This window comes from Bufo gargarizans, chromosome 1, assembly GCF_014858855.1.
Source record: "Bufo gargarizans isolate SCDJY-AF-19 chromosome 1, ASM1485885v1, whole genome shotgun sequence".
Lineage (NCBI taxonomy): Eukaryota > Metazoa > Chordata > Amphibia > Anura > Bufonidae > Bufo > Bufo gargarizans.
The window spans coordinates 150,626,368-150,652,169 of record NC_058080.1 but is presented as its reverse complement, the minus strand read 5'-3'; the positions used below and the strand labels follow the sequence as shown (position 1 = coordinate 150,652,169).

The 25,802-nt window shown below is 46.3% G+C and overlaps 2 protein-coding genes across 3 annotated transcripts in view; one reads left to right on the top strand and one right to left on the bottom strand.

Annotated features, from left to right (window-relative positions):
• Window positions 1–21,540, bottom strand: part of VPS37A (VPS37A subunit of ESCRT-I) — a 38,077-nt gene extending 16,537 nt beyond the window's left edge. Inside the window, exons 1-2 of the mRNA XM_044299584.1 lie at window positions 21,178–21,540; window positions 553–627 (exon numbers count right to left, since the gene is read on the bottom strand). Of these exons, the coding sequence (XP_044155519.1) occupies window positions 553–627; window positions 21,178–21,284 (182 nt within the window). The 5' untranslated portion in view covers window positions 21,285–21,540. The remainder of the gene's footprint in view (window positions 1–552; window positions 628–21,177) is intronic.
• Window positions 21,541–21,594: 54 nt separating this feature from the next.
• CNOT7 (CCR4-NOT transcription complex subunit 7) overlaps window positions 21,595–25,802 on the top strand; it is a 48,548-nt gene continuing 44,340 nt past the window's right edge. The window contains exon 1 of one of the 2 annotated variants that reach the window (XM_044299560.1): window positions 21,595–21,733. The gene's annotated coding sequence lies outside the window, so the exon portion shown is untranslated. Of the gene's footprint in view, window positions 21,741–25,802 lie in introns of both variants that reach the window. The other variant, XM_044299564.1, reaches the window with a different exon arrangement.

The window sequence follows — 25,802 nt, the reverse complement described above, 5'->3', positions numbered from 1 at the left end:
TAAAACAGCCGTAGAAAATGGTGAATGAGACAGGCCTGCCGGCGCATCCCCTTCCCCGCAATTTTAGAACTGGCGTGAATGGGGCAAAGTCGCAGACCGCGGCGCAACTAACTGTTGTGCTGCCATCTGCACCTGAAATATGCCTAATTTAGGCGTATTTCAGCTTTAGGTCCATTCATCAGATGGAGGCCAAACGATTGTCCTTCGGGTGGACTGTTGTAGGGAAGACAGCAGACTGTACTTTCCATAAAAAGGGCCACCTCAATAAAATAAGTATACCGTACAGTGTATGTTTTTTTCTAAAGAGTCTGTGGGTGACAGATGTTCTTTATGGCATTTGTCACAGGCCTCTGTCATCAGGAGTGCATCTGTCCAGTAGAAGGCTATGATGAGTAGTATATAGAGGACTCCAGTGTAGTGCCGCAGGAGGTCACATTACTCTGGACGACATGTCATTGTAGCGTACTGATAATACATGGGGTGCAGTCATCAGAGACAGGGGTCAAAGACTAGTAACCCCTCATATAACATAAAGACACCACAGTTACTTACATATTTATGTTGAGGGTCAAATTTTTGATCGTGATCGGCAATCTGTATTCCACATCTTTCTGAATTTCAGAAATACTGCGAAAGATTAAAAGTGAAAAAATGAATTAAAGAAGTAATTATTGAAAACTGCTCATTCCGAACATGTCGTTTTATACCCCGAAATCTAGACTGTTCTCTTACAATTCTCCCAAATAAGACCATACCATGAAAGTGGAAAGCATCGGCAACACCCACATTATGGAGCATTGTAGGCACAATGCCTGAAATGTGCCCCCCTCACCAGAGGTCGCAATGACGTCTGTACAAGCGTCATAGACGCCTGTTCAGGCTGTTTAACTCTCTGAAAAAAGGCCTAAGGCGTACCAATACGACCTAGACTTTTCCCCTACATTCAGCAGCACAGGGAACGGCACAGGCAGCGCAGTGATGCTGCCTGTGCCTGAAATACCCAATTGCAAAGCTCCATACAGAAAGGAGCTTTGCTATTGGTTAGTTTGGGCGGGCGCCAGAGCCATACAGCGCCCTGCAGCGGGGAAAGACGGCGGGTGCTGAAAGGAGGATGTATAAGGAGAGCAGGGGCAGTGCTGCGCCGGCCAAACGTGGAGCCTGTTTAGGCCATTTTACTCCCTGAAAAAAGTTTAAGGCATACCAATACGCCTTAGACTTTTCCCCAACACTCATCAGCGCAGTGAGCACTGTGAAGGGCCCTCCTCACAGCAAGAAGCTTTGTTATTGGTTGGTATAGGCGCGTGCCGGAGCGATACAGGTCCTGCAGCTGGACGAAGCCAGGCGGAAAGAGGAGGGGTCGGCTCCAGGGATGACTGTTGTAAGGAGAGCGGAACGTGCTGCCCGAGGACCCCGGGAAACATGACAGGGCTGCTGGAGAGGTAATGAGCCGCGGACTCATGTGACTGGTCCCCGGGCTGAGAAAAGAGTTGCCGCCAGGCATGTTTTCCCCCCCGGCCACCGGGTAGAGCGGGCGAGTTGTTGTTCTGTCCACCTTGCTATCACCCCATAACTAGCACACCCCTCTGACTGTGGGATAATGAGGAGCGTAGTCTCTAGGTGTGCAGAATAGTTATGATGAGGACATGACCTACAGAAATGCAAAAAGGGGAGACACTAAATCTGATAGGATCCCCCCACTAGTGACCCTGCCTGTTCCCCCCACTAGTGACCCTGCCCTCCCTCCTCCTGTCACCCCACTAGTGACTCTGCTCCCCTCTCCTTCTGTCACCCCACTAGTGACCCTGCTCCCCCCTCCTCCTGTCACCCCACTAGTGACCCTGCTCCCCCACCTCCTGTCACCCCACTAGTGACCCTGCCCTCCCCCCTCCTGTCACCCCACTAATGACCTCGCCCTCCCTCCTCCTGTCACCCCACTAGTGACTCTGCTCCACTCTCCTCCTGTCACCCCACTAGTGACCCTGCTCCCCTCTCCTCCTGTCACCCCACTAGTGACCCTGCTCCCCACTTCTTCTGTCACCCCACTAGTGACCCTGCTCCCCCCTCCTTCTGTCACCCCACTAGTGACTCTGCTCCCCTCTCCTCCTGTCACCCCACTAGTGACCCTGCTCCCCTCTCCTCCTGTCACCCCACTAGTGACCCTGCTCCCCTCTCCTCCTGTCACCCCACTAGTGACCCTGCTCCCCTCTCCTCCTGTCACCCCACTAGTGACCCTGCTCCCCTCTCCTCCTGTCACCCCACTAGTGACCCTGCTCCCCTCTCCTCCTGTCACCCCACTAGTGACCCTGCTCCCCCCTCCTCCTGTCACCCCACTAGTGACTCTGCTCCCCCCTCCTCCTGTCACCCCACTAGTGACCCTGCTCCCCTCTCCTCCTGTCACCCCACTAGTGACCCTGCTGCCCTCTCCTCCTGTCACCCCACTAGTGACCCTGCTCCCCTCTTCTTCTGTCACCCCACTAGTGACCCTGCTCCCCCTCCTCCTGTCACCCCAGTAGTGACCCTGCTCCCCCTCCTTCTGTCACCCCACTAGTGACCCTGCTCCCCCCTCCTTCTGTCACCCCACTAGTGACCCTGCTCCCCCCTCCTTCTGTCACCCCACTAGTGACTCTGCTCCCCCCTCCTCCTGTCACCCCACTAGTGACCCTGCTCCCCCCTCCTTCTGTCACCCCACTAGTGACCCTGCTCCCCACTCCTTCTGTCACCCCACTAGTGACCCTGCTCCCCACTCCTTCTGTCACCCCACTAGTGACCCTGCTCCCCCTCCTTCTGTCACCCCACTAGTGACCCTGCTCCCCCTCCTTCTGTCACCCCACTAGTGACTCTGCTCCCCTCTCCTCCTGTCACCCCACTAGTGACTCTGCTCCCCTCTCCTCCTGTCACCCCACTAGTGACCCTGCTCCCCCCTCCTTCTGTCACCCCACTAGTGACTCTGCCCCCCTCTCCTCCTGTCACCCCACTAGTGACCCTGCTCCCCTCTCCTCCTGTCACCCCACTAGTGACCCTGCTCCCCTCTCCTTCTGTCACCCCACTAGTGACCCTGCTCCCCCCTCCTCCTGTCACCCCACTAGTGACCCTGCTCCCCTCTCCTTCTGTCACCTCACTAGTGACCCTGCTCCCCCCTCCTTCTGTCACCCCACTAGTGACCCTGCTCCCCCCTCCTTCTGTCACCCCACTAGTGACTCTGCTCCCCTCTCCTCCTGTCACCCCACTAGTGACCCTGCTTCCCCCTCCTCCTGTGAGACTTCAGGGTCAGACATCAATGTTTTCACTGCCTGTCTGTCTGTCACAGCGGTGGGACTGCGGTATAGCGGACAGGGAGCAGAGTCTCTGGGTGTAACAAGGTGCAATGGAACCGCCCTCCTTGCACCTAAGGGGTCATTTCCCATTATAAAAAGCCTTTTTTCAATCGATTGCTGGCACATAAGGAGATACCAGACATATCATCACACTGCAGACCAGCACCAATCTTCAGAGGCCGAGTGTTTTACCTGTAAGTGATGACAGATGCCCTTTAAATTGCAAGTTTCCCTAAAGGCCCTTTCACATGGGACAACACAGCAAGCAATTATCGGGAAGAAATAATTGCCTGCTTGTCAGGGGTAGTGAGAGCTTCATTTACGTACAGGACAAGGGATCCTTACTGCAATCGCTCCTTCCCATAGAGAATCATTGTTTCTGGGCAGTAGACCGAATTTTACACAGGACGATCTCCTGCCCAAAAACCAATGCCTTAGGTATCTGCACCAGAGATGCTTTCCTTCGTTCATTGGCAGCACCTTTACACAGGTCGATTATCAGGAATGAGTGTTCCTAGGAAAGCGCCTTCCCAATAATTGCCCTGATCATTGGCTCTGTGTAAAGAGGCCTTTAGACATGACAGGAGATAACATCTTAGATGGCGAATCTCTGAAGGACCCAGTCATGTATTTCTCAGTGCGGTGCCCCTTCATCTTCTACCTACATCCACTGAAATCGTATGAGGACTAGAAAAACAAGCTGCAGCAGTGGAAAGCGGAGACGTCAGCGTGTAATGTGCTTACAGGAAAGTGACAAGCACTGCCCTGCCCAGGCTGATCGTATAACGACTAATGAGTCACACATACCCCGCCCTGTATACTGCTCGTCACATAAACCTGTCCTGTAATAGGGTTCGTCGGTTTACTGGGACGAGCGTGCAATAAAGAGCTCACAGTCTGAAAACCAGACAAATACAATAAATGTCCATCAAGAAAAACGCAGCCGGAACTGCGAAGTGTGTATAAAGTCACGAGAAAAAGAGCGACAAACAGTGGTGCTCTGCTCCACGAACTCGTATAGAGGCTTGAGGGTCAGAGGAATAAAAAGCGGCACGCACCGTAATATCAATCCCGCAGCTTTATGGAAGATAAAACAGGTTGGACACAGGCACTGCACAAATAGGCTACAGCCTGTACAAGCTTGACAGAGCGCGAGGTGCGCGAAACCGGTGAAGCTAAAAACTAAACCGAGGGCACCAACTTCAGAGATAAGGGGAGTCCAAGCTAACAGCGAGGCAGGAGCAGATATTGTAGACGGCCTGGGGATTAGAGAAAAGATTAATAAACCATGAATGACCACTTGTCTTTATGTCACCTGCCTAGCAACGTCAGTGGTTTGGGAGGCTGAAATCTGCTGACAACCTACCTACACACACAAAAACCAAGGGAAAGCATTTATATTTACTGTATATACTCATTCCCCCCATCACCTGCACTGTGTATATACTGTATATCCTCATTCCCCCCCATCACCTCCACTCTGTATATACTGTATATTCCCATTCCCCCCCATCACCTGCACTGTGTATATACTGTATATACTCATTCCCCCATCACCTCCACTGTGTATATACTCATTCCCCCATCACCTCCACTCTGTATATACTGTATATCCTCATTCCCCCCATCACCTCCACTCTGTATATACTGTATATCCTCATTCCCCCCATCACCTCCACTCTGTATATACTGTATATCCTCATTCCCCCATCACCTCCACTCTGTATATACTGTATATCCTCATTCCCCCCATCACCTCCACTCTGTATATACTGTATATACTCATTCCCCCATCACCTCCACTGTGTATATACTCATTCCCCCATCACCTCCACTCTGTATATACTGTATATCCTCATTCTCCCTATCACCTGCACGGTGTATATACTGTATATCCTCATTCCCCCCATCACCAACACTCTGTATATACTGTATATCCTCATTCCCCCCATCACCAACACTCTGTATATACTGTATATCCTCATTCCCCCCCATCACCTCCACTCTGTATATACTGTATATCCTCATTTCCCCATCACCTCCACTGTGTATATACTATATATCCTCATTCCCCCATCACCTCCACTCTGTATATACTGTATATCCTCATTCCCCCATCACCTCCACTGTGTATATACTATATATACTCATTCCCCCATCACCTCCACTCCGTATATACTGTATACCCTCATTCTCCCCATCACCTCCACTCTGTACATGCTGTATACCCTCATTCTCCCCATCACCTCCACTCTGTACATGCTGTATACCCTCATTCTCCCCAGCACCCCCACTCGGTACATACTGTATAATACAGAGTGGAGGTAACGGGTAGACTGCACTGTGTGTATAGGTGAGGATGGCTTACCATACAGTAAAAAGAAGGCGATTGTACAGCATGGAGGGGCATGGACAGAAGGTCCTGGCAGTACACACTGAACAGATTTACTGTGCTGTGTGTACTAATATGTGCGCCATATGCTCACTAGATTTCACATTTTACACAAGTCTGTTGTAAGACTATTCAGGGAACGGATAACACAAACATTATGTACAAGCTGCAAAATACTGGGTGCTGCCACATGACTGCTCTGCCAGGACCCTCTGTTACTGACAGCATATAGGACTATTAGATACAGCAGAAGACAAAGTGCATCTAATAGTCTGAAAAACAAAGTAATTGTATTTCATATGAAATTAAAATTCTGAAGGATCTATTCTTATAGCTCTGCACTTTACTGTTCCTCTATTATTCCTAGTAAACGATCAATAAATTGTCATGTAGGTATTACCAGCTGGAGCAGTGGGTGTCCCCCTAAACAGTCTGACACACTGACTGTATCACACTGTAGGCACAGACCCCTTTGACAAGCGGAATAGTAACACCTAGTTGACAATTTACTGATCAATTCACTACAGAAATAATAGATGAACGGCACAACATACAATGATAAGAAACAATGCTCCAGAAAACAGACACGTCGGGAGGGCCGACGGCTCCTCTAAATATATCCTCTATGCTGTTTATAAAGGATCATTTTACTAAACACGAGAGGAGAAAAGTGAGGCAAGTATCACATGCAAGATCACTTGACATTTCATAATCAGAACATTTTAGAGGAACCACAGATTATAAAAGACATCAGTGTTACATTTTGTGTAAGGATCTTCGGGATTTCTCAATCTGATTGGAATTTCTAGGTGAAAAACACCCATTTCATAAAAAATAAATAAAAAAAAGTATTATCAACAAATAAAAACAGCACAACACAAATGGTAAAAAATACCATGGACTCGAAGCAGATAAAGGGGTTGTCTCATCGGAGAGACTGGTGGCATAACACCAAAGTTGGGGTACTTTCACACTTGCGTTAAAGTTTTCCGGTATTGAGTTCCGTCACAGGGGCTCAATACCGGAAAAAAAAAAGCTTCCGTTTTATCCCAATGCATTCAGAATGGAGAGCATTACGTTCAGTATGCATCACGGTGTCTTCAGTTCAGTCCCTCTTACGGTATTTGGATAGAGGAAATACTGCAGCATGCTGCGGTATTTTCTCCGGCCAAAATTGCAGAACATTTGCTGGAATGCCGGATTAATTTAAATCAAAATGTATTAATGCTGAATCTGGTACCAAGTGTTCTGGAAAACCGGATCCGGTTTCCTTGTCTGCGCATGTGCAGACCTTTAAAAATGTAAAGAAAAAAAAAATACTGGATCAGTTTTTCCGGATGACTCCGGAGAGACGGTGTTTCAATGCATTTGTCAGACGGATCCGCATCCGGTTCCGGAAACAAATGCTATCCGTTTGCATACGGATTTCAGGATCCGGCAGGCAGTTCCGGCAACAGAATTGCCTGCCTGAATCCAACAACGCAAGTGTGAAAGTACCCTAAGAAAAGTGTAGGTCCCACCTTTGGGACCTGCATCTATCTCCAGAATGGGCCCACAAAAATGAAACCGTCCACCGCACACACGCGGTATGCTCTCCATTAATTTCTATGGGATTTCCGAAAATAGCCACGCAAAGAAATGAATTGAGAGTACACCACTCAAGCCCCGCCACCACACCATTCACTTCTATGAGAGATAGCCGGGCCAGGCTAGTCCCATTCTAGAAAGAGGCGGGACCCGCACTAGCTGACATTGGTGGCATATACAGGTAATATGCCACCAATGTCTCAGAGGAGACAACCCCTATAAAGGAGGTTTTCTCAGCATGGTAGGGCCTCTCACTCCCATCAATAGAAAGGGCTACTCTCATCTACAGATATGGACAGGACCTGCACTGGCATCTGCAGATCTGGAAGGATAATAAAAACACATGTGTGCACTACCCCATAGAAATGTATTGGTTAGTGTGCTGTCCAGGAAAATAAACTAAAGTGCTGCGGTGTGCACAAGCCCTACATGATAACATACTGCTAGGACCCAGCGGCCCGGAGGAAGATGTTCTGCAGTTCCCTGCACAGAAGGCGACCAGAGGGGGTCACTGTGCAGGTCCTTACATGATCTAGTCCCAGAGATCGAACCCCCACGATCTGAATGTCCTAGGAGCATGCTATAGCATTCTGGGATTAATAGGGTTTACCCAGTATAAAAGTAATCTCCCATCCACAGGATAAGGGATAACTAATTGATAGCTTGGGGTCTGACCACTGGGACCCCACCACAGATCCTGAAAAGGGGATCCCTTGTTCCAGTCCTGATGGAGCAACAGACCAAGCATGAGCCCTACCGCTCCATTCATTCTCTATAGGACTACCGGTGACAGCAGTGTACAGTGCTCAACTACCGTATTTCTGGAGTGGCAGAGGGTACGCTCGGACCGCTGCTCCATCAGGATGGGAACAAGGGATCCCCATTTTCAGGATCTATTGGACCCCCACTGATCAGCTAGTTGTCTGTTAGGCTCCATTCACACGTCCGCAATTTTGTTCTGCATTTTGCGGCACGGAATTGCGGACCTATTTATTCCTATGGGGCAGCACGATGTCCGAAACGCACATTGCGGGATCCGCAAAACACGTTGCGGACGTGTGAATAGAGCCTTATCCTGAGGATGGGAGAGAACTTTAATAATAGGCACAAGCCTTTTAAGTCAATGCGCAGAAAAAAATAAACTACAATTCTGAGTTCGAGCCTTTCTATACATTCTCTTTGTAGACATAAATCTGCCCACACATCAGGATTGGTCACTTTTCCTACAGAAATAGCTCTGCGGCTCCACAAATGACTGTGTAGAAACATGAAGATATATAGAAGTATTTCCAGCTCCTCATCTCTACAGGTTCACGTTTCAGACAATATTAGAAGAAAGGTCTAGTAAAATGCCTTGTAGTCCGAGAGCAGCGTGCTGTCCCTTTAAATGTGCAGGCACTCTTGTCACCATGGTAACTGCATTACCAAACAGCCAATAGGATTGCTGGGTTTCAATTTGAAACAGAAAACAGTCAGTTCTCCTCAGACCGTTATATCTCATGTGAGAGAGAAGGCGACTTCTGCGATATTTCCGGTCTGACCCCGGATACATGACGACCATTTATCTCCTCGCACATATTCACACCGGATCATTACAATAGAGCCCTATGGAGAGGGAGGGCACGATATGGCGTCCGTCTGAGACAACTATTTTATATAGGTCATGTATATACATAAAACAAGGGACACAAATGTGATGTGAACACCGCCTTAGCCGTTGTTCACACTCCTCAGTTTACTGGCTATAAACGTTTTAGAAATGGATAGAAATATGATTTTTGCAGCGTTTCTTTCAGCTTTAGCAGGGCTGGCAGATATGGGCAAGATTTAAAATCTCATTTGTTTTCCAACTTAAGATTTAACTTTGATTTTAATCTCAATTTTCTTTAAAAAAAAATTCCACTCTCAGTCCCATAGAATGAATGGCGCAGTAGGGTACATGCTGGACTTGTTGCACGGCGTTAGGACAGGGACCGTCCTTCTCTGGATTACTAGAGGGCTTCTGTGTCAGTTGCTTCAGGCAACTCTACGGGACCGCCGGAGATAGCAGGTCCCCTCCTAGATAACCCAGAATGTCCTAAAATCTGATTCCTAAAGTGCTCCATATCTACCACATATAACAGAGGAGCTCCATTATTTACACACTAACAGTCTATGAGGTTTCCCAGCTTTGTCCATGCCCCTGAATATAGAGGCCAGGGTTTCCCAATGTATCTGAGATCAGTACCTTCTATTCAGAGTCAACCTTCAAAGTCATCAGAACCAAGAGGCCTAAACCTCTGCTGAACTCTTCCTGCTGATTGTTTTATAGGATTTGGATACATTTTATCAGTGAAGACTTCAGGGCAGACAATGTAGAGCGGATATTTGGCCAGCGTTGGGTCAGGTATTATTCCTCACACGCTGTTGGTTCTCCATTCTCTGTGCTCTCATCAGATGGGTCTCTATGGCTTTACTTTAAAGGGAACCTGTCACCGGGATTTTGTGTATAGAGCTGAGGACATGGGTTGCTAGATGGCCGCTAGCACATCTGCAATATCCAGTCCCCATAGCTCTGTGTGCTTTTATTGTGTAAAAAAAACGATTTGATACATATGCAAATTAACCTGAGAAGAGTCCTGTACATGAGATGAGTCAGGGACAGGACTCATCTCAGGTTAATTTGCATATGTATCAAATCGTTTTTTTTTACACAATAAAAGCACACAGAGCTATGGGGACTGGGTATTGCGGATGTGCTAGTGGCCATCTAGCAACCCATGTCCTCAGCTCTATACACAAAATCCCGGTGACAGGTTCCCTTTAACTTACTTTGTCAATCAACATGATGGGGGCAAGGCCAGAGGAGGGAGAACAGAGCCTCTAGGATTAGGGCCAAACCCCCCATTGCACCTAGAGGCTACATTTACGAAAAGTTCATTTTTCATTCTTAAAGAGGTTCTTCAGTATATATTTTGTTTTTCTGTAAAGGCCGAACACACTGTAAAATAATAGAATAACTGATACCCATTCAAGCTGCCACCGCTGCTCTGGTCAGTTCTGACTGCTGCATTATGACGTTTTATGAGTGTTTTACATGACTGATCCCATTATCTGGTATTATTTTATTCAGTTTACCTGACGCCGGAGAAACAGCTAAGAAGACTGGCCTACTGTGCCAAGCTTCTCCCTTCACCCCTCTACAAGATGGCGGTTAGAGAGCATGGTCCTTATTTTGCTGGGTTTTTAAAGTTACACTCATACAACTCATTTAATCTCCTGCCATCTTAGCGCCTCATGGAGACCAGTCCAAGAGCTGAGCAAAAATATCTGACAACTGAAGAACAGCCACAACCATCCATTGAAGAAGAACAGAAAGAAGAAAAGAAGGGGAAGGAGAAGCTGAAGATTACAATCAAACTGAGGAACACCACAATGAAAACCACAACAAGAAGAAGCAGGACCAGGCAGTCTAACATCGGCCGTCATGTCTACCAGTATGCGAGAGGAAAGAGAAACATCATCTTCACAATCCTGCTAAAACCTCTCCGCCAAGAACATCATTTTTGGCAATATTGGTAGATAATCACAAAAAAAATAATAATAATAATAATAAAAAAAACACTAGTTATAGAAATAATATAGTAGCAGTATAATATTAGTAGTAAGGTACAATAGTAATAATATAATTTATTATAGTAATGTAATAATAATAGCAATAGTATTAATACTAGTTATAATAACAGGTTTTATCCAGGGTCCTAGGACTGATCGCCTTTTCCCGGGTCGAGAAGGAATTTTTCCCCTGTGCCACAAATTGGCTGAATGTGTCCAGGGGTTTTTGCATTCTTCTGGATCAACAGCGTAGTCATAGTGCAGTATTAAAAGTTACACTATAAAAGTAAGTTAAGTAATAATATAATTCTAATAGTATGATAGGTATAATAGTAGTAACGGTAAAATAGTTATACAAAAAAATACAAAATACAAAAAAAAAAAAATTGTATAAAAAACTAAATACTAATAGATAGTAAGAATTAGTAGTAGGGTAGTAGTTATTACATTTCAATGCTAATATTAGAAGACTGTGAAATTGCATAATTAGGTTTGATCCAGGCTTCTAGGACTGATCGCCTTTTCCCGGGGTCGAGAAGGAATTTTTCCCTGTGACACAAATTGGCTGAATATGTCCAGGGTTTTCGTCTTCTCCTGGATCAAAAGCTTTAGGGACAGTGACCTCATTAATAGTTAGGCTCATAGCATTAATGTTAATAACGTAGGATAAATAAACTTGCAGTAGTTTACGTGATACATAGTTATATTAGTTATAAGAAGGAAAACCATAGGATATTACTAGTCATAATATTAATATAATACTAGCAGTAATTAGATAAATCTGACTATAATATTAATAAAAATTAGACATCTTTTATTAGAAGTAAGGGGGTTTGATCCAGGGTTCTACTGATCGCCTTTTCCCGGGGTCGAGAAGGAATAATTTTCCCTGAGTCACAGATTGGCTGAATGTGTCCAGGGGTTTTTGTCTTCTTCTGGATCAACAGGTTTATGAATAGGGTCTGATGTTAGAATAATAGAAATAGTACTAATAATATGATAATATATATTACTAAGAGTAGTAACAGTATAATATTGATAATAGTAACAATATAATAATAGTATTATTATAAACAGTAAATAATAGTATAGTAATTATAAGGTTAGTGTAGGGACCCACTTGGAAGAGGTCGCCGTGAAGTGACAAGTGGGCTTATACATTTTGATGAAAATATATACTAAGAACCTCCTATTGATAAGTTTGGCTCAGCAGCAATAGATGATGTATGACATGTGGATGTGCGCTTCATGGCTTGTCTTCTACAGTTGGTAAATTATAACAGATATCAGCAATATTGATCCAGGATTCTAGGACTGATTATGTTTTATCTGTGTCAATAAAGAATTTTACCCACATGTCCTTCTTCTGGATGAACACTTTCAGATTGACAGCCTCGGGAGCTCACAACTAATATTATAGTAGAATTAGTGCATAAATGAGAAATGAAAACTATAAGTTGGATAATGAATTTTTTGGGGGTGGAAAAAAACATTTTACTTCAAAGAAGTTTTCTGGGAGTAAGAAATGGATGACCTACCCTCAAGATATATCATGAATATCAGATCGGTGGGGGTCTGACACCCAAAATCCCCACTGAACAGCTGTTTTGGGCAGAGCTGGGACCAGTTTGCAGTTTCCGGAGCCGGTGTACTGCAGCTCAGCATCCATTCCACCTTCTGCACTGTATATATTTCCCACTCGTGGGGGTGTTAAACCCGCACCAATCTGATATTGATGACCTATACTGACAATAGGTCATCAATATTTAACCCCTTAAAAATGACGTACATGTACGTCATATCTGGCCGGGACTTGACGTAAATGTATGTCATGCTGATCAGCTGCAGGGGTCCGGAAGTCACTGATAGCGCATTAAGCCTCGCACTGCTACAGTCGGCGCTGACCGCAGCACGTGCAGGATCTGCGGGGTGGCCATCGGGTCCCCGCGCTGCTGTGACGGTGACCCGATGGCAGGGAAGGCAGCCCAATGTCTTCCTTAGGCATTGTGGCTGCCTTCTGTGACAGCCTGTCAGATCCAGTCCCCTGGATCTTACAGGCAGGAAGGCTGTAAGTGTATTACAGTCTGTAATACACATACAGCCAATGAAAAAAAAAAAAAAAAAAAAAAAAAGCGTTATTTTCCCAAAATAAAGTAAAAAAAAAACTAATTGGTAAAAAATAGGGAAAAAAAGAAAAGTATACATATTAGGTATCGCTGGGTCCGTATCGACCGGCCCTATAAAAGTATCACATGACCAGACCCCTCAGGTGAATACCATCAAAAAAATAAAATAAAAACTGTGCTAAAAACATTTTTTGTCACCTTACATCAATAAAAGTGCAACATCAAGCGATCAAAATGACGTATGCCCCCCAAAATAGTATAAATCTAACCGTCACCTCATCCCGCCAAAAATAAGCCCCTACCTAAGACAATCGTCAAAAAAAAAAAACTATGGCTCTCAGAATATGGAGACACTAAATAAAGCATTTTTGAAGAAAATTATTTTCATGTAAAACTGAAACAAACAACCCAAAAAAGTCATATTTGGTATTGTCGCGTCCGTAACAAAAAATAAAAAGGTGCGAAAACAGCTATTTTTTGTTACCTTGCCTCACAAAAAGTGTAATATAGAGCAACTAAAAATCATATGTACCCTAAAATAGTACCAACAAAACTGCCACCATATCCTGTAGTTTCCAAAATGGGGTAATTTTGTTTCTAATCTAGGGGTGCATCAGGGGGGCTTCAAATGTGACATGGCAACATAAAATTATCCCAGTGAAATTTGCCATCCAAAAACCATATGACGTTCCTTTCCTTCTGCGCCCAGCCGTGTGCCCTTACATCAGTTTACGACTAGAGATGAGCGAACTTCTGTTTTAAGTTCGGCGTCTAAAGTTCGGGGGCGGGTTAGCGGAGAATCCCGATATGGATCCGGATATGGATTCCGACTTCCGTTGTGGTCCGTGGTAGCGGAATCAATAATCGGCCATTATTGATTCCGCTACCACGGACCACAACGGAAGTCGGAATCCATATCCGGATCCATATCGGGATTCTCCGCTAACCCGCCCACGAACAGAAGTTCGCTCATCTCTATTTACGACCACATATGGGGTGTTTCTGTAAACTACATTTCAAGATTTGCTTCTAAACTCCTAAAGCTACTTTCACACTGGCGTTTTGGTTTCCGTTCTGGGTTCTCACAAGCGGTCCAAAACGGATCAGTTTTGCCCTAATGCATTCTGAATGGATGATGATCTGTTCAGAATGCATCAGTTTCCCTCCATTCCACCTCTATTCCGCTCTGGAGACGGTCCGTTTGACGAAACTGAGCCAAACGGATCCATTCTGAAACACAATGTAAGTCAATGGGGGATGGATCTGTTTTCACTGACAAAATAGAAAACTGATCCTCCCCCATTGACTTTTAATGGTGTTCAAGACGGATCCGTTTGGGTTATGCTAAAGATAATACAAACGGATCCGTTCAGAAAGGATGCATGCGGTTGTATTATCGGTGCAGATCCGTCTGTGCAGATCCATGATGGATCCGCAACAAACGCGAGTGTGAAAGTAGCCTAAGCCTTCTAACGTCCCCCCCCCCCCCCCCCCCAAAAAAAAAGAAAATGTAATTTACAAAAATGACCCAAACATGAAGTAGACATATGGGAAATATAAAGTAATAACTATTTAGGAGGTATTACTAAAATAAAATTTTGAAAATTGCTAATTTTTCCAAATTTTGGGTAAATTTTGTATCTTTTTTTATAAATAAAAATGAAATATTTTGACTCAAATTTACCACTGTCATGAAGTACAATATGTGACGAGAAAACAATCTCAGAATGCCTTGGATAAGTAAAAGCGTTTTAAAGTTATCACCACGTAAAGTGACACAAAAAATGGCCTGGTCCTTAAGGTGAAAAATGGCCTGGTCCTTAAGGAAAACCCCTTTAAATGCTTAAAAGGGCTGGCCCATCTCAGACACTGATATTATATTGATAGATGCCTCTCCAATCTGACATTGATGGCAAATCCTATCTCCAGAAAGGGGCCCCCCAAAGTGAAGTAGAGCATTACTATGCATGTGCAAAGGACACTCCATTCATTTCAAAGGAAGTCCCGTAGAAGTGAATGGAGAGGCCACCTCTCGGTACACTGCTAGGGAACAGCAGGCAGCACTCGGCCACCTCTCGGTACACTGCTAGGGAACAGCAGGCAGCACTCGGCCACCTCTCGGTACACTGCTAGGGAAGAGCAGGCAGCACTCGGCCACCTCTCGGTACACTGCTAGGGAACAGCAGGCAGCACTCGGCCACCTCTCGGTACACTGCTAGGGAAGAGCAGGCAGCACTCGGCCACCTCTCGGTACACTGCTAGGGAACAGCAGGCAGCACTCGGCCACCTCTCGGTACACTGCTAGGGAACAGCAGGCAGCACTCGGCCACCTCTCGGTACACTGCTAGGGAACAGCAGGCAGCACTCGGCCACCTCTCGGTACACTGCTAGGGAACAGCAGGCAGCACTCGGCCACCTCTCGGTACACTGCTAGGGAAGAGCAGGCAGCACTCGGCCACCTCTCGGTACACTGCTAGGGAACAGCAGGCAGCACTCGGCCACCTCTCGGTACACTGCTAGGGAACAGCAGGCAGCACTCGGCCACCTCTCGGTACACTGCTAGGGAACAGCAGGCAGCACTCGGCCACCTCTCGGTACACTGCTAGGGAACAGCAGGCAGCACTCGGCCACCTCTCGGTACACTGCTAGGGAACAGCAGGCAGCACTCGGCCACCTCTCGGTACACTGCTAGGGAACAGCAGGCAGCACTCGGCCACCTCTCGGTACACTGCTAGGGAAGAGCAGGCAGCACTCGGCCACCTCTCGGTACACTGCTAGGGAAGAGCAGGCAGCACTCGGCCACCTCTCGGTACACTGCTAGGGAAGAGCAGGCAGCACTCGGCTACCTCTCGGTACACTGCTAGGGAAGAGCAGGCAGCACTCGGCTACCTCTCGGTACACTGCTAGGGAAGAGCAGGCAGCACTCGGCTACCTCTCGGTACACTGCTAGGGAAGAGCAGGCAGCACTCGGCTACCTCTCGGTACACTGCTAGGGAAGAGCAGGCAGCACTCGGCTACCTCTCGGTACACTGCTAGGGAAGAGCAGGCAGCACTCGGCTACCTCTCGGTACACTGCTAGGGAAGAGCAGGCAGCACTCGGCTACCTCTCGGTACACTGCTAGGGAACAGCAGGCAGCACTCGGCTACCTCTCGGTACACTGCTAGGGAAGAGCAGGCAGCACTCGGCTACCTCTCGGTACACTGCTAGGGAAGAGCAGGCAGCACTTGGCTACCTCTCGTAGTGGTGAACGCAGGGTGGCCTCGCTTGCTCTGACCATTCTCCTTCACTTGGGGGGCTTGTACTATAGAGGTGGGAGCGGCACCTATCTGATGGCAGATTCTAGCAATATGCCATCAATGTGCCAGATGGGAATACCCCTTTAAAGTCTTATATGAAATGAAAAGAAACTCCAGGGATCACAGCACTTAGGTCTTCACCAACAAAGGGCACATCCTTGGTATGTATCAGGACGGTAATCTCTACCAAGTGCACAGAGTTCAGGGCAGCTTATTCTGTACCATGGGTCTTATCCTCCCTTTTCTTTGTTCTCTCTAAGGCCTGTATTTAAAAGGGTTTTCCACAATCAGAAAAAACAAAGCTGCTTTGTTCCAGACACAATGCCACTCTTGTCTATAGGCGGTGTTCGGTATAGCAACTTAGCCTCATCACTCACTTCAAAGGGGTTTTCAGGATTTGGAAAACAATTAGTCAACTGTACAAAATGGTATAAAATTATAAAAAGACTAGATATATCTGATAAATCTCCTCCTGCCGGCCTGTTTACTGGGCTATAGCGGTGATGTGCCCCCATACCCACATGACAGATGCAGCCAATCGCTGGTCTCAGCAGCACGAGATCACGACATACAGTGCATTCAGAACCTTTCACTTTTTTCACATGTTGTTATATGGCGAATTTTAGAAATGTTTGCTAATTTATTGAAAATGAAAAACTAAAATCTTGCATTGACATAAGTGTTCAGACCCTTTACTTAGGACTTGGGTGAAGCACCGTTGGCAGTGATTACAGCCTCCATTCTTCATGGGTATGATGCCTCAAGGCTTGTACACCTGGATTTGGGGGTTTTCTGCCGTTCTTCTCTGCAGATCCTCTCAGGCTCTGTCAGGTTAGATGGGGACCGTATGTGGACGGACATTTTCAGGTCTCTCCAGAGATGTTGGTCAGGGCTCTGGCTGGGCCATGGAGGACATTCACAGAGTTGCCCCTACGCCAGTCCTGTGATTGTGTGCTTAGGGTGTTCATTTATCAATATTTTACGCCAGCTTTTGGCGCAAAAATACTTGCAAGACTCTTTTTTGAATGCCAGTGCAATAATATATTGTCGCAGAGGTTTTTCTGTGCCGTCCCTACCACTTGGGAGTGGCTTGGGCATGGTGAGGGCCAAGTCGGGGCTGGGACTTTGGCCCAACACATTTACTACCTTTTATGCCTGGAAACGGGTGTAAATGAGAAGTAGAAATGACGGCAGTCAGGGGAACAGATAGAAGGCTGGGCATCTAATTTCTGACAAGCCCTGAGCCTCGTAACGAATTAGGCACTTTCTCCGCCAGTGCCAGTCTTTGTACATGACCCCCATCGTCTTGTTGGAAGGCAAAGAGCACTCCGAATCAGGTTCTCATTAATAATATCTCTGTACTTTGCTCCCGTCAGCCTTCTCTCCTTGACCAGTCTCCCTGTCGAAGGCGCTAAAAACCACCCACACGGTGAGATGCTGCCGCCACCATGATTTACCATAGAGATGGTGTTGGACAGGTTTTGGGCAGTGCCTGGTTGCTTAGAATTGAGGCCAAAAAGTTCAATCTTGGTTTTATCAGAGCAGAGAATCTTGTTTCTCATAGGAGCTTTTTTTGCCTAAAGAATGACTTTTTTCACCAATTTTCAATGTTAAACTGCATACACAGGGGAGCTGTCCTCTCTCCTGCCATGCTTAGTTTAGTAAATGCGTGTATTCTTCATGAAATAATAATTATGAAGCATTGCTTCTTTGAATGCTGTATTGTGCTGTTCCTCTCTTATTCCTCCTCGAAATTAATTAATAAATTGACTACTGAGCATTACCACTTGGGAGGGCGTCACTGCACAGGCGGGCACTGAACAACCAGTGCTGGCAGTACCAGACTGTGTAGGAATGGTAGCACCCAGTGGTCAGTTTATTCATACATTTCTAGGAGGAATAAGACTATCACTGTGTCTGTAGCGTTATGGAGCCTACATAGGCCTCCGGCTGTACATCTATACACACTATGGTATGTAATACCTGTCACTCTCTTTACTTGGTGCAGGGATATTACTGTTCCATAGCATTCATATAAAACGAACTGAACAGCCACCAGAGAGAGATGTGGGGTGTCCAGCCCTGGACTGGGGGTATACAGCTCCTTGTCCTGACTGGTGCTGATCGCACATATCTGGCCGCTCTCATGTCCTGTCAGTCTTTTAGAAAACAAGAACTATCAGAACTTATCTCCTGAACTCATGTGTTATCCAGACATATTCTCTGCTTTCTCTCCCTCCTTTCTTGGCTTCTCCTCAGTCAGTGATTTCTGTGTCACAATTGTGGATCACGACTTACTGCAGCTACTTACCACCCGGAGGGACCACAACTGTGCCATCAACACACTTCTGTGTAAAGTAACCCCACAGAAGTGCTCGTCTATTGCCAGCCGTACTTTTATCAGGTGATGCCAGTGTTCAGCTGCTAAAGGGTCTACAAGTATTCACATGGCAATACCTATCACCATACATGGGACTATGGTAACAGGTATACCGTACATAGAGAAGATACAGTACAGAGCACAGGTATACCGTACATAGAGAAGACACAGTACAGAGCACAGGTATATCGTACATAGAGGAGATACAGTACAGAGCACAGGTATACCGTACATAGAGAAGATACAGTACAGAGCACGGGTATATCGTACATAAAGATACAGTACAGAGCACAGGTATACCGTACATAGAGAAGATACAGTACAGAGCACAGGTATATCGTACATAGAGGAGATACAGTACACAGCACAGGTATACCGTACATACAGAGGATACAGTACAGAGCACAGGTATACCGTACATAGAGAAGATACAGTACAGAGCACAGGTATACCGTACATAGAAAAGACACAGTACAGAGCACAGGTATATCGTACATAGAAAAGACACAGTACAGAGCACAGGTATATCGTACATAGAGAAGATACAGTACAGGGCACAGGTATACCATACATAGAGAAGATACAGTACAGAGCACAGGTATACCGTACATAGAAAAGACACAGTACAGAGCACAGGTATATCGTACATAGAGGAGATACAGTACAGAGCACGGGTATATCGTACATAAAGATACAGTACAGAGCACAGGTATACCGTACATAGAGAAGATACAGTACAGAGCACAGGTATATCGTACATAGAGGAGATACAGTACACAGCACAGGTATACTGTACATAGAGAAGATACAGTACACAGCACAGGTATACCGTACATAGAGAAGATACAGTACAGAGCACAGGTATATCGTACATAGAGGAGATACAGTACACAGCACAGGTATACTGTACATAGAGAAGATACAGTACAGAGCACAGGTATACCGTACATAGAGAGGATACAGTACAGAGCACAGGTATACCGTACATAGAGAAGATACAGTATACAGCACAGGTATACCGTATATAGAGAAGACACAGTACAGAGCACAGGTATATCGTACATAGAGAAGACACAGTACAGAGCACAGGTATACCGTACATAGAGAAGATACAGTACAGAGCACAGGTATACTGTACATAGAGAAGATACAGTACAGAGCACAGGTATACCGTACATAGAGAAGACACAGTACAGAGCACAGGTATATCGTACATAGAGGAGATACAGTACAGAGCACAGGTATACCGTACATAGAGAAGATACAGTACAGAGCACGGGTATATCGTACATAAAGATACAGTACAGAGCACAGGTATACTGTACATAGAGAAGATACAGTACAGAGCACAGGTATATCGTACATAGAGGAGATACAGTACAGAGCACAGGTATACCGTACATAGAGAAGATACAGTACAGAGCACAGGTATACCGTACATAGAGAAGACACAGTACAGAGCACAGGTATATCGTACATAGAGGAGATACAGTACAGAGCACGGGTATATCGTACATAAAGATACAGTACAGAGCACAGGTATACCGTACATAGAGAAGATACAGTACAGAGCACAGGTATATCGTACATAGAGGAGATACAGTACAGAGCACAGGTATACCGTACATAGAGAAGACACAGTACAGAGCACAGGTATACCGTACATAGAGAAGATACAGTACAGAGCACAGGTATACTGTACATAGAGAAGATACAGTACAGAGCACAGGTATACTGTACATAGAGAAGATACAGTACAGAGAACAGGTATACCGTACATAGAGCAGATACAGTACAGAGCACAGGTATACCGTACATAGAGAAGATACAGTATACAGCACAGGTATACCGTATATAGAGGAGATACAGTACACTGCACAGGTATACTGTACATAGAGAAGATACAGTACACAGCACAGGTATACCGTACATACAGAGGATACAGTACAGAGCACAGGTATACCGTACATAGAGAAGATACAGTATACAGCACAGGTATACCGTATATAGAAAAGATACAGTACACAGCACAGGTATACGGTACATAGAGATACAGTACAGAGCACAGGTATACGGTACATAGAGAAGATACAGTACAGAGCACAGGTATACCGTACATAGAGAAGATACAGTACAGAGCACAGGTATACCGTACATAGAGGAGATACAGTACAGAGCACAGGTATACCGTACATACAGAGGATACAGTACAGAGCACAGGTATACCGTACATACAGAGGATACAGTACAGAGCACAGGTACACTATATATACACAGGTATATAGCACATACACCATGGATCAGCAACCTTCGGCACTCCAGCTGCTGTGAAACTACAACTCCCAGCATGCAAACTTACTTGGCTGTTTTAGTAACTCCCACAGAAGTGAAAGGAGGATTCTGGGAGTTGTAGTTTCAGAACATCTGGAGTGTCCGAGGTTGCTGATCCCTGACATACACCATACTTTGCCCTGCATGTGCACTCACTTGGTATGACATGCCTTGAGAGAGTCGATCTGCCGCTGCTTCTGCTGCTGGAGGCTGGTGAGAGGAGGAATAGGTCTGCTGCCCTTAGAGGAGAAGAGCCAGCTCATTGTGCCAGTGATCCCAGGGCAGGAGGAGGATGGGACTGCTGCTGTGGGGATGATGAGGATTATCCGCTGGGAACAGTCCACCTCCCCCTCAGTACATCAACAGCAGCCAGTGACAGGGGTCAGGTCTCCGGGCACACACTCCACAAGAGCTCACGGGGTGCACAGGCTTGCTGTGTACATTATTAGACAAGGTCTGACTTTCTACGGGTCGCACCGTGTGACAATTCCGTGACGACTAATTACACGGGGAGGGGCTTCTCTCTGGCTGGCTTACGGGTGACGTCATCGCACGGCGCCCTGGCGGGGACTAGGAGGTCACATGATGTGTAGACGCGTCGCGCCGATGACGTACGTGGTGTGGGATATTCCGTATGACCTCATAGAGAGCGGCCGTGACGCGGGGCTGAACCGGGGGCGACTTATATGTTGGCGAGCAGACACAGTAGGAGGTAAGGGGTGAGTTGTGAGCATCCCTTCTCCAGGGGCTGGTGTCCATAGTTGTCACCACCTTGGCATGCGGCAGGAGCGCTGTGGTGGCATACGGGGAATTCTGCCATTGTCTGTAGGGGTCACAGGGCAGTCATAGGGTGACCATTCCAGTAAGGCTGGTGCATTCATCTACATGGTGCTCCTGAGGGTCTCAGCCTGGCAGACATGTACAGCCCTTCATACAGGGTAGATGATTTCTCTCGGTTGCCCATGGCAACCAATCACAACTCGGCTCTTGTTTTGTTTTCCTGAAGAAAATGAAAGCTGTGGTGGGCTGCTATGGGCAACAGAGTTTTTGTGTTAGAGACTGTTCACAGATCTGCCCCATGTGCTGCGTCCAGTAAAACTGCCATGTGTGAACTGGTTGTGAGCACTGGAAGGATGCTGATTCGGGTTGATGAATCCATTCCTGGCCTTGGGACCACCAGCAAAGAAGAACATGATTGCTATCAATATAACATGGCGTCGTCAGACCCCTGCTCTGCTGCTGGTGGTCCCTGAGGCCACGGATGAGACACTTTTGTGATTACTCTCTTTACGTGAACTGCGCCGCCCCTGCCGGAGTTCATTGTCATCTGACATCACATGACTTTGGTGACCGGATGATATTTTCTTATTTTTACGGCTCATTCGCACGAACATATTTTCTTTCCGTGTCCTTACCGTTTTTTTTCAGACTGTATGCGGAACCATTCATTATAATGGGTCCACAGAAAAAAAACAGAAGTTCAGTTTCTGTATGTCCATATTTACGTTCCGCACAAAAATAGAACATGTCCTATTATTGTCTGCATTACGGACAAGGACAGTACTGTTCTATTAGGGGCCCGCTGTTCTGTTCTGCAAAATACGGAATGCACACGGACGTCATGCGTATTTTTTTAAGATTGCAAAATACATACGGTCGTGTGCATGAGCCCTTAGGGTTATATACTTGTCAGAATGCCTCATTAAAATGAAGGTTCAATATTGAACGGCCTTGAGTTGTATACAGGGAAATTGGGTGATCAGTTAGGCTACTTTCACACTGGCGTATTGGTTTCTGTTTGTGAGATCCGTTCAGGGCTCTCACAAGCGGTCCAAAACAGAACAGTTTGCATTCTAATGTATTCTGAATGGTAAAGGCTCTGATCAGTCACCATTCCGCTTTGGAGGCGGACACCAAAACGCTGCTTGCAGCATTTTGGTGTCTATGTGACGAAACATAGCCAAACTGATCCGTTCTGACACACAATGTAAGTCAATGGGGACGGATCTGTTTTGGCCACGTTAAAGATAATACAAACGGATCCGTTCTGAACAGATCCGTCCATGACCAATCCGCACCAAACACGGGTGTGAAAGTAGCCTAAACTAACACAGTTTGTTTACTCAGTGTACTCAATAAAAGACATTCACAGTGCAGGGAGAAAAAGTAAGTTAACCCTTGCCATCCCCTATAGCAGCAATCACCTCCTTCAAATATTTCCTGTGGCTGCAAATCAGATTTGCACAATGTTGGGGAGGAGTTTCGGTCCGTTCTTTCCTTCCGGTCATAGACGGCGGCCCTTACATTCTCTTGTGAAATGCTTTGATATTTATTTGGAAGCTCCATTAAGGCTACTTTTCTCTTCACCCACGAGAGAGAGGATTCGCCCCCACAGACCGGAAACTGCAGAACAAAAGGGCGGACACTCTCCTCCCAATTCAGTGTGGTGCCCTGTCTCCGGGGAAGCCTGCAGTTTCTTTCAGATCCTTCACCTGGTGGTGCTCCTATACTAACACCTGCTGTTTGGGAAGAAAAAGAAGAAGGGCCTTGGGCATACCTGCAGTCCCCAGAGGTAAGATACGGCATCGGTTGGTGCGCTACTGGGGACGGGCAGAGGCACAGCAAATCTCTAGAGGGAGTGTGCTGTGGCGTGCCTGGCGGCATCACTGATGCGCTAGAGGCACGGGAGAGGAGAAGGAGCTTCCGGCAAGGAGTTAGGCAGAGGGAAGCGCATACAGCACGTGGACTGTCATCACAGAGCTGCGCATACAATTTGTGGATTGGCGTGCAGCGCCAGGAGTTGACTTAATCACAGAGCACCTATTAGAAGGGCACAGTGTGCTTCGGAGGACAGTGTCCTAATCAGAGTCCTGGTTGGCGGTCCGGTGGGATGCATGGAGGAGAATATACACACAGAAGAGTCTGGAGTCCAGCCCTGGTACCTCTGAGGGGTGACTGCTCTGGGGCATATTGAATCCTGCTTCTCTGTCTGATACCCTTATACCTAAATGTGTTGCAGACAAAGCCTAGGAAGGTCATTTCAAAAAAGAAGAATAAAGAGTGTGGTCTTTGTAAATCCTTGTGACCGGCTGAGTGCGAGAAGAGGATGTGTCAGAGCTGGACTGATAGAACAGTGGCTGAGGAATCGCCGTCGTTCTATAAGTGTCTTCAGGCGTTGGTCAGATCTGAAGTTAAAGGGCTTCTGTCAGCCCACTAAACCCTTTTTTTTTTCCCCCGTTAATATTAATCCCTACACTGCAAGCTCCCTGTACATATGCTAAATATTAATTTTCGTTCAGTAGATATTGTTAAAAATCAAGTTTTATCATATGTAAATTACCTTGCTACCAGCAAGTAGGGCGGCTACTTGCTGGTAGCAGCCGCATCCTCCTCTCATCATGACGCCCCCTCCGCCGTTTGATTGACAGGGCCAGGGAACGGGTTCGTTCTCTGCTGGCCCTGTTCGAATTCAAAATATCGCGCCTGCGCCGTACCTTTCTTTAATCGGTGCAGGCGCACTAAGAGGCGGCCTCTCTCCCGGCCGCTCCATCCTCAATGCGCCTGCGCCGGGTGTGGATGTGACGTCATCGGCGCAGGCGCACTGAGAGGCGGCCTCTCTCCCGGTCGCTCCATCCTCAATGCGCCTGCGCCGATGACGTCACATCTACACCCGGCGCAGGCGCATTGAGGATGGAGCGGCCAGGAGAGAGGCCGCCTCTCAGTACGTTTGTGTGCATGAGGCCTAAAGAAAAAGACTGTGCTACTTGGGATAAAGTGCCTAGGATAAACGTAGCTATATGTAAAGTCTCTAGAAAAATGGCCCTTCCTTTTGATGATATGGGAATATTTAAGGAAAGCTGAGTCTTTTTTAAAGGGTGCCTAGGAGGCATCTACCTCTTCTTTCAGACCAAGCATAGCTTCAACTTGTATGGCCCGTTCTCTTATGATCTGGCTCGCCAAGCTGGAAAAAAATAAAAAATTGATGTCCCAGAGAGGAAATATTAGCGTCTTTACCCACTATGACAAAAGCGGCGGATTTCTTGGCAGATGCTTCAGCCGATTCTGTTAGATTGGCAGCCACATCTGCCGCTTTATCAAATTTGGCCCGTAGAGCACTCTGGCAAAAAAAACTGGGTAGGTGACTTCCCATCAGAAAATAATCTATGTGGAGTTCCATGTGAAGGGGAGTACCTTTTTGGGCCAGCACTGGATGATCTACTAGAACTAGACAAAGCTGCCGATAAAAAGAAAAAGTTTCCAGGGGTTCAGGGTTCCTTCTCTTCTAGGAATAGATTTAATCGTCCTTTTCGTCCCTTTAGGAATAATCAAGAAAGAGATAAAAAAAAAAAATCAAGGGAGAATAGATTTAGGAGCCAAAGGAATGGTAGAAATATTTTTTTCACCAGTTCTTTGGATACAAAAAGAAACGGGATCAGCAATGATGTCAGAATTCAGGTAGGGGGAAGATTAAAACTTTTTTCCCCGCCTGGTCCCAGATTTCTTCAAACTCATGGATTCTAGACGCCATTCTCACCGGACTAAAACTAGAATTTCATATGGAAAGGGGGAATTTATTTGAAGGCAGCATAATTGCCTTTCAAAGTATAAAAATATCTGGGGCCCATGGATAGACAATTCTGGAGTTTGTAGCCTATGGCTGACTTTCCAAAGTGGTTTTAGGATTGTTACTGGGTGATCCTGGTGGGGGTACCGTAATTAAAGGTTGCTTGGGGTTATATTTAAACTGTGTTTGCATGAATTTATATTCAGAAAATGGCATG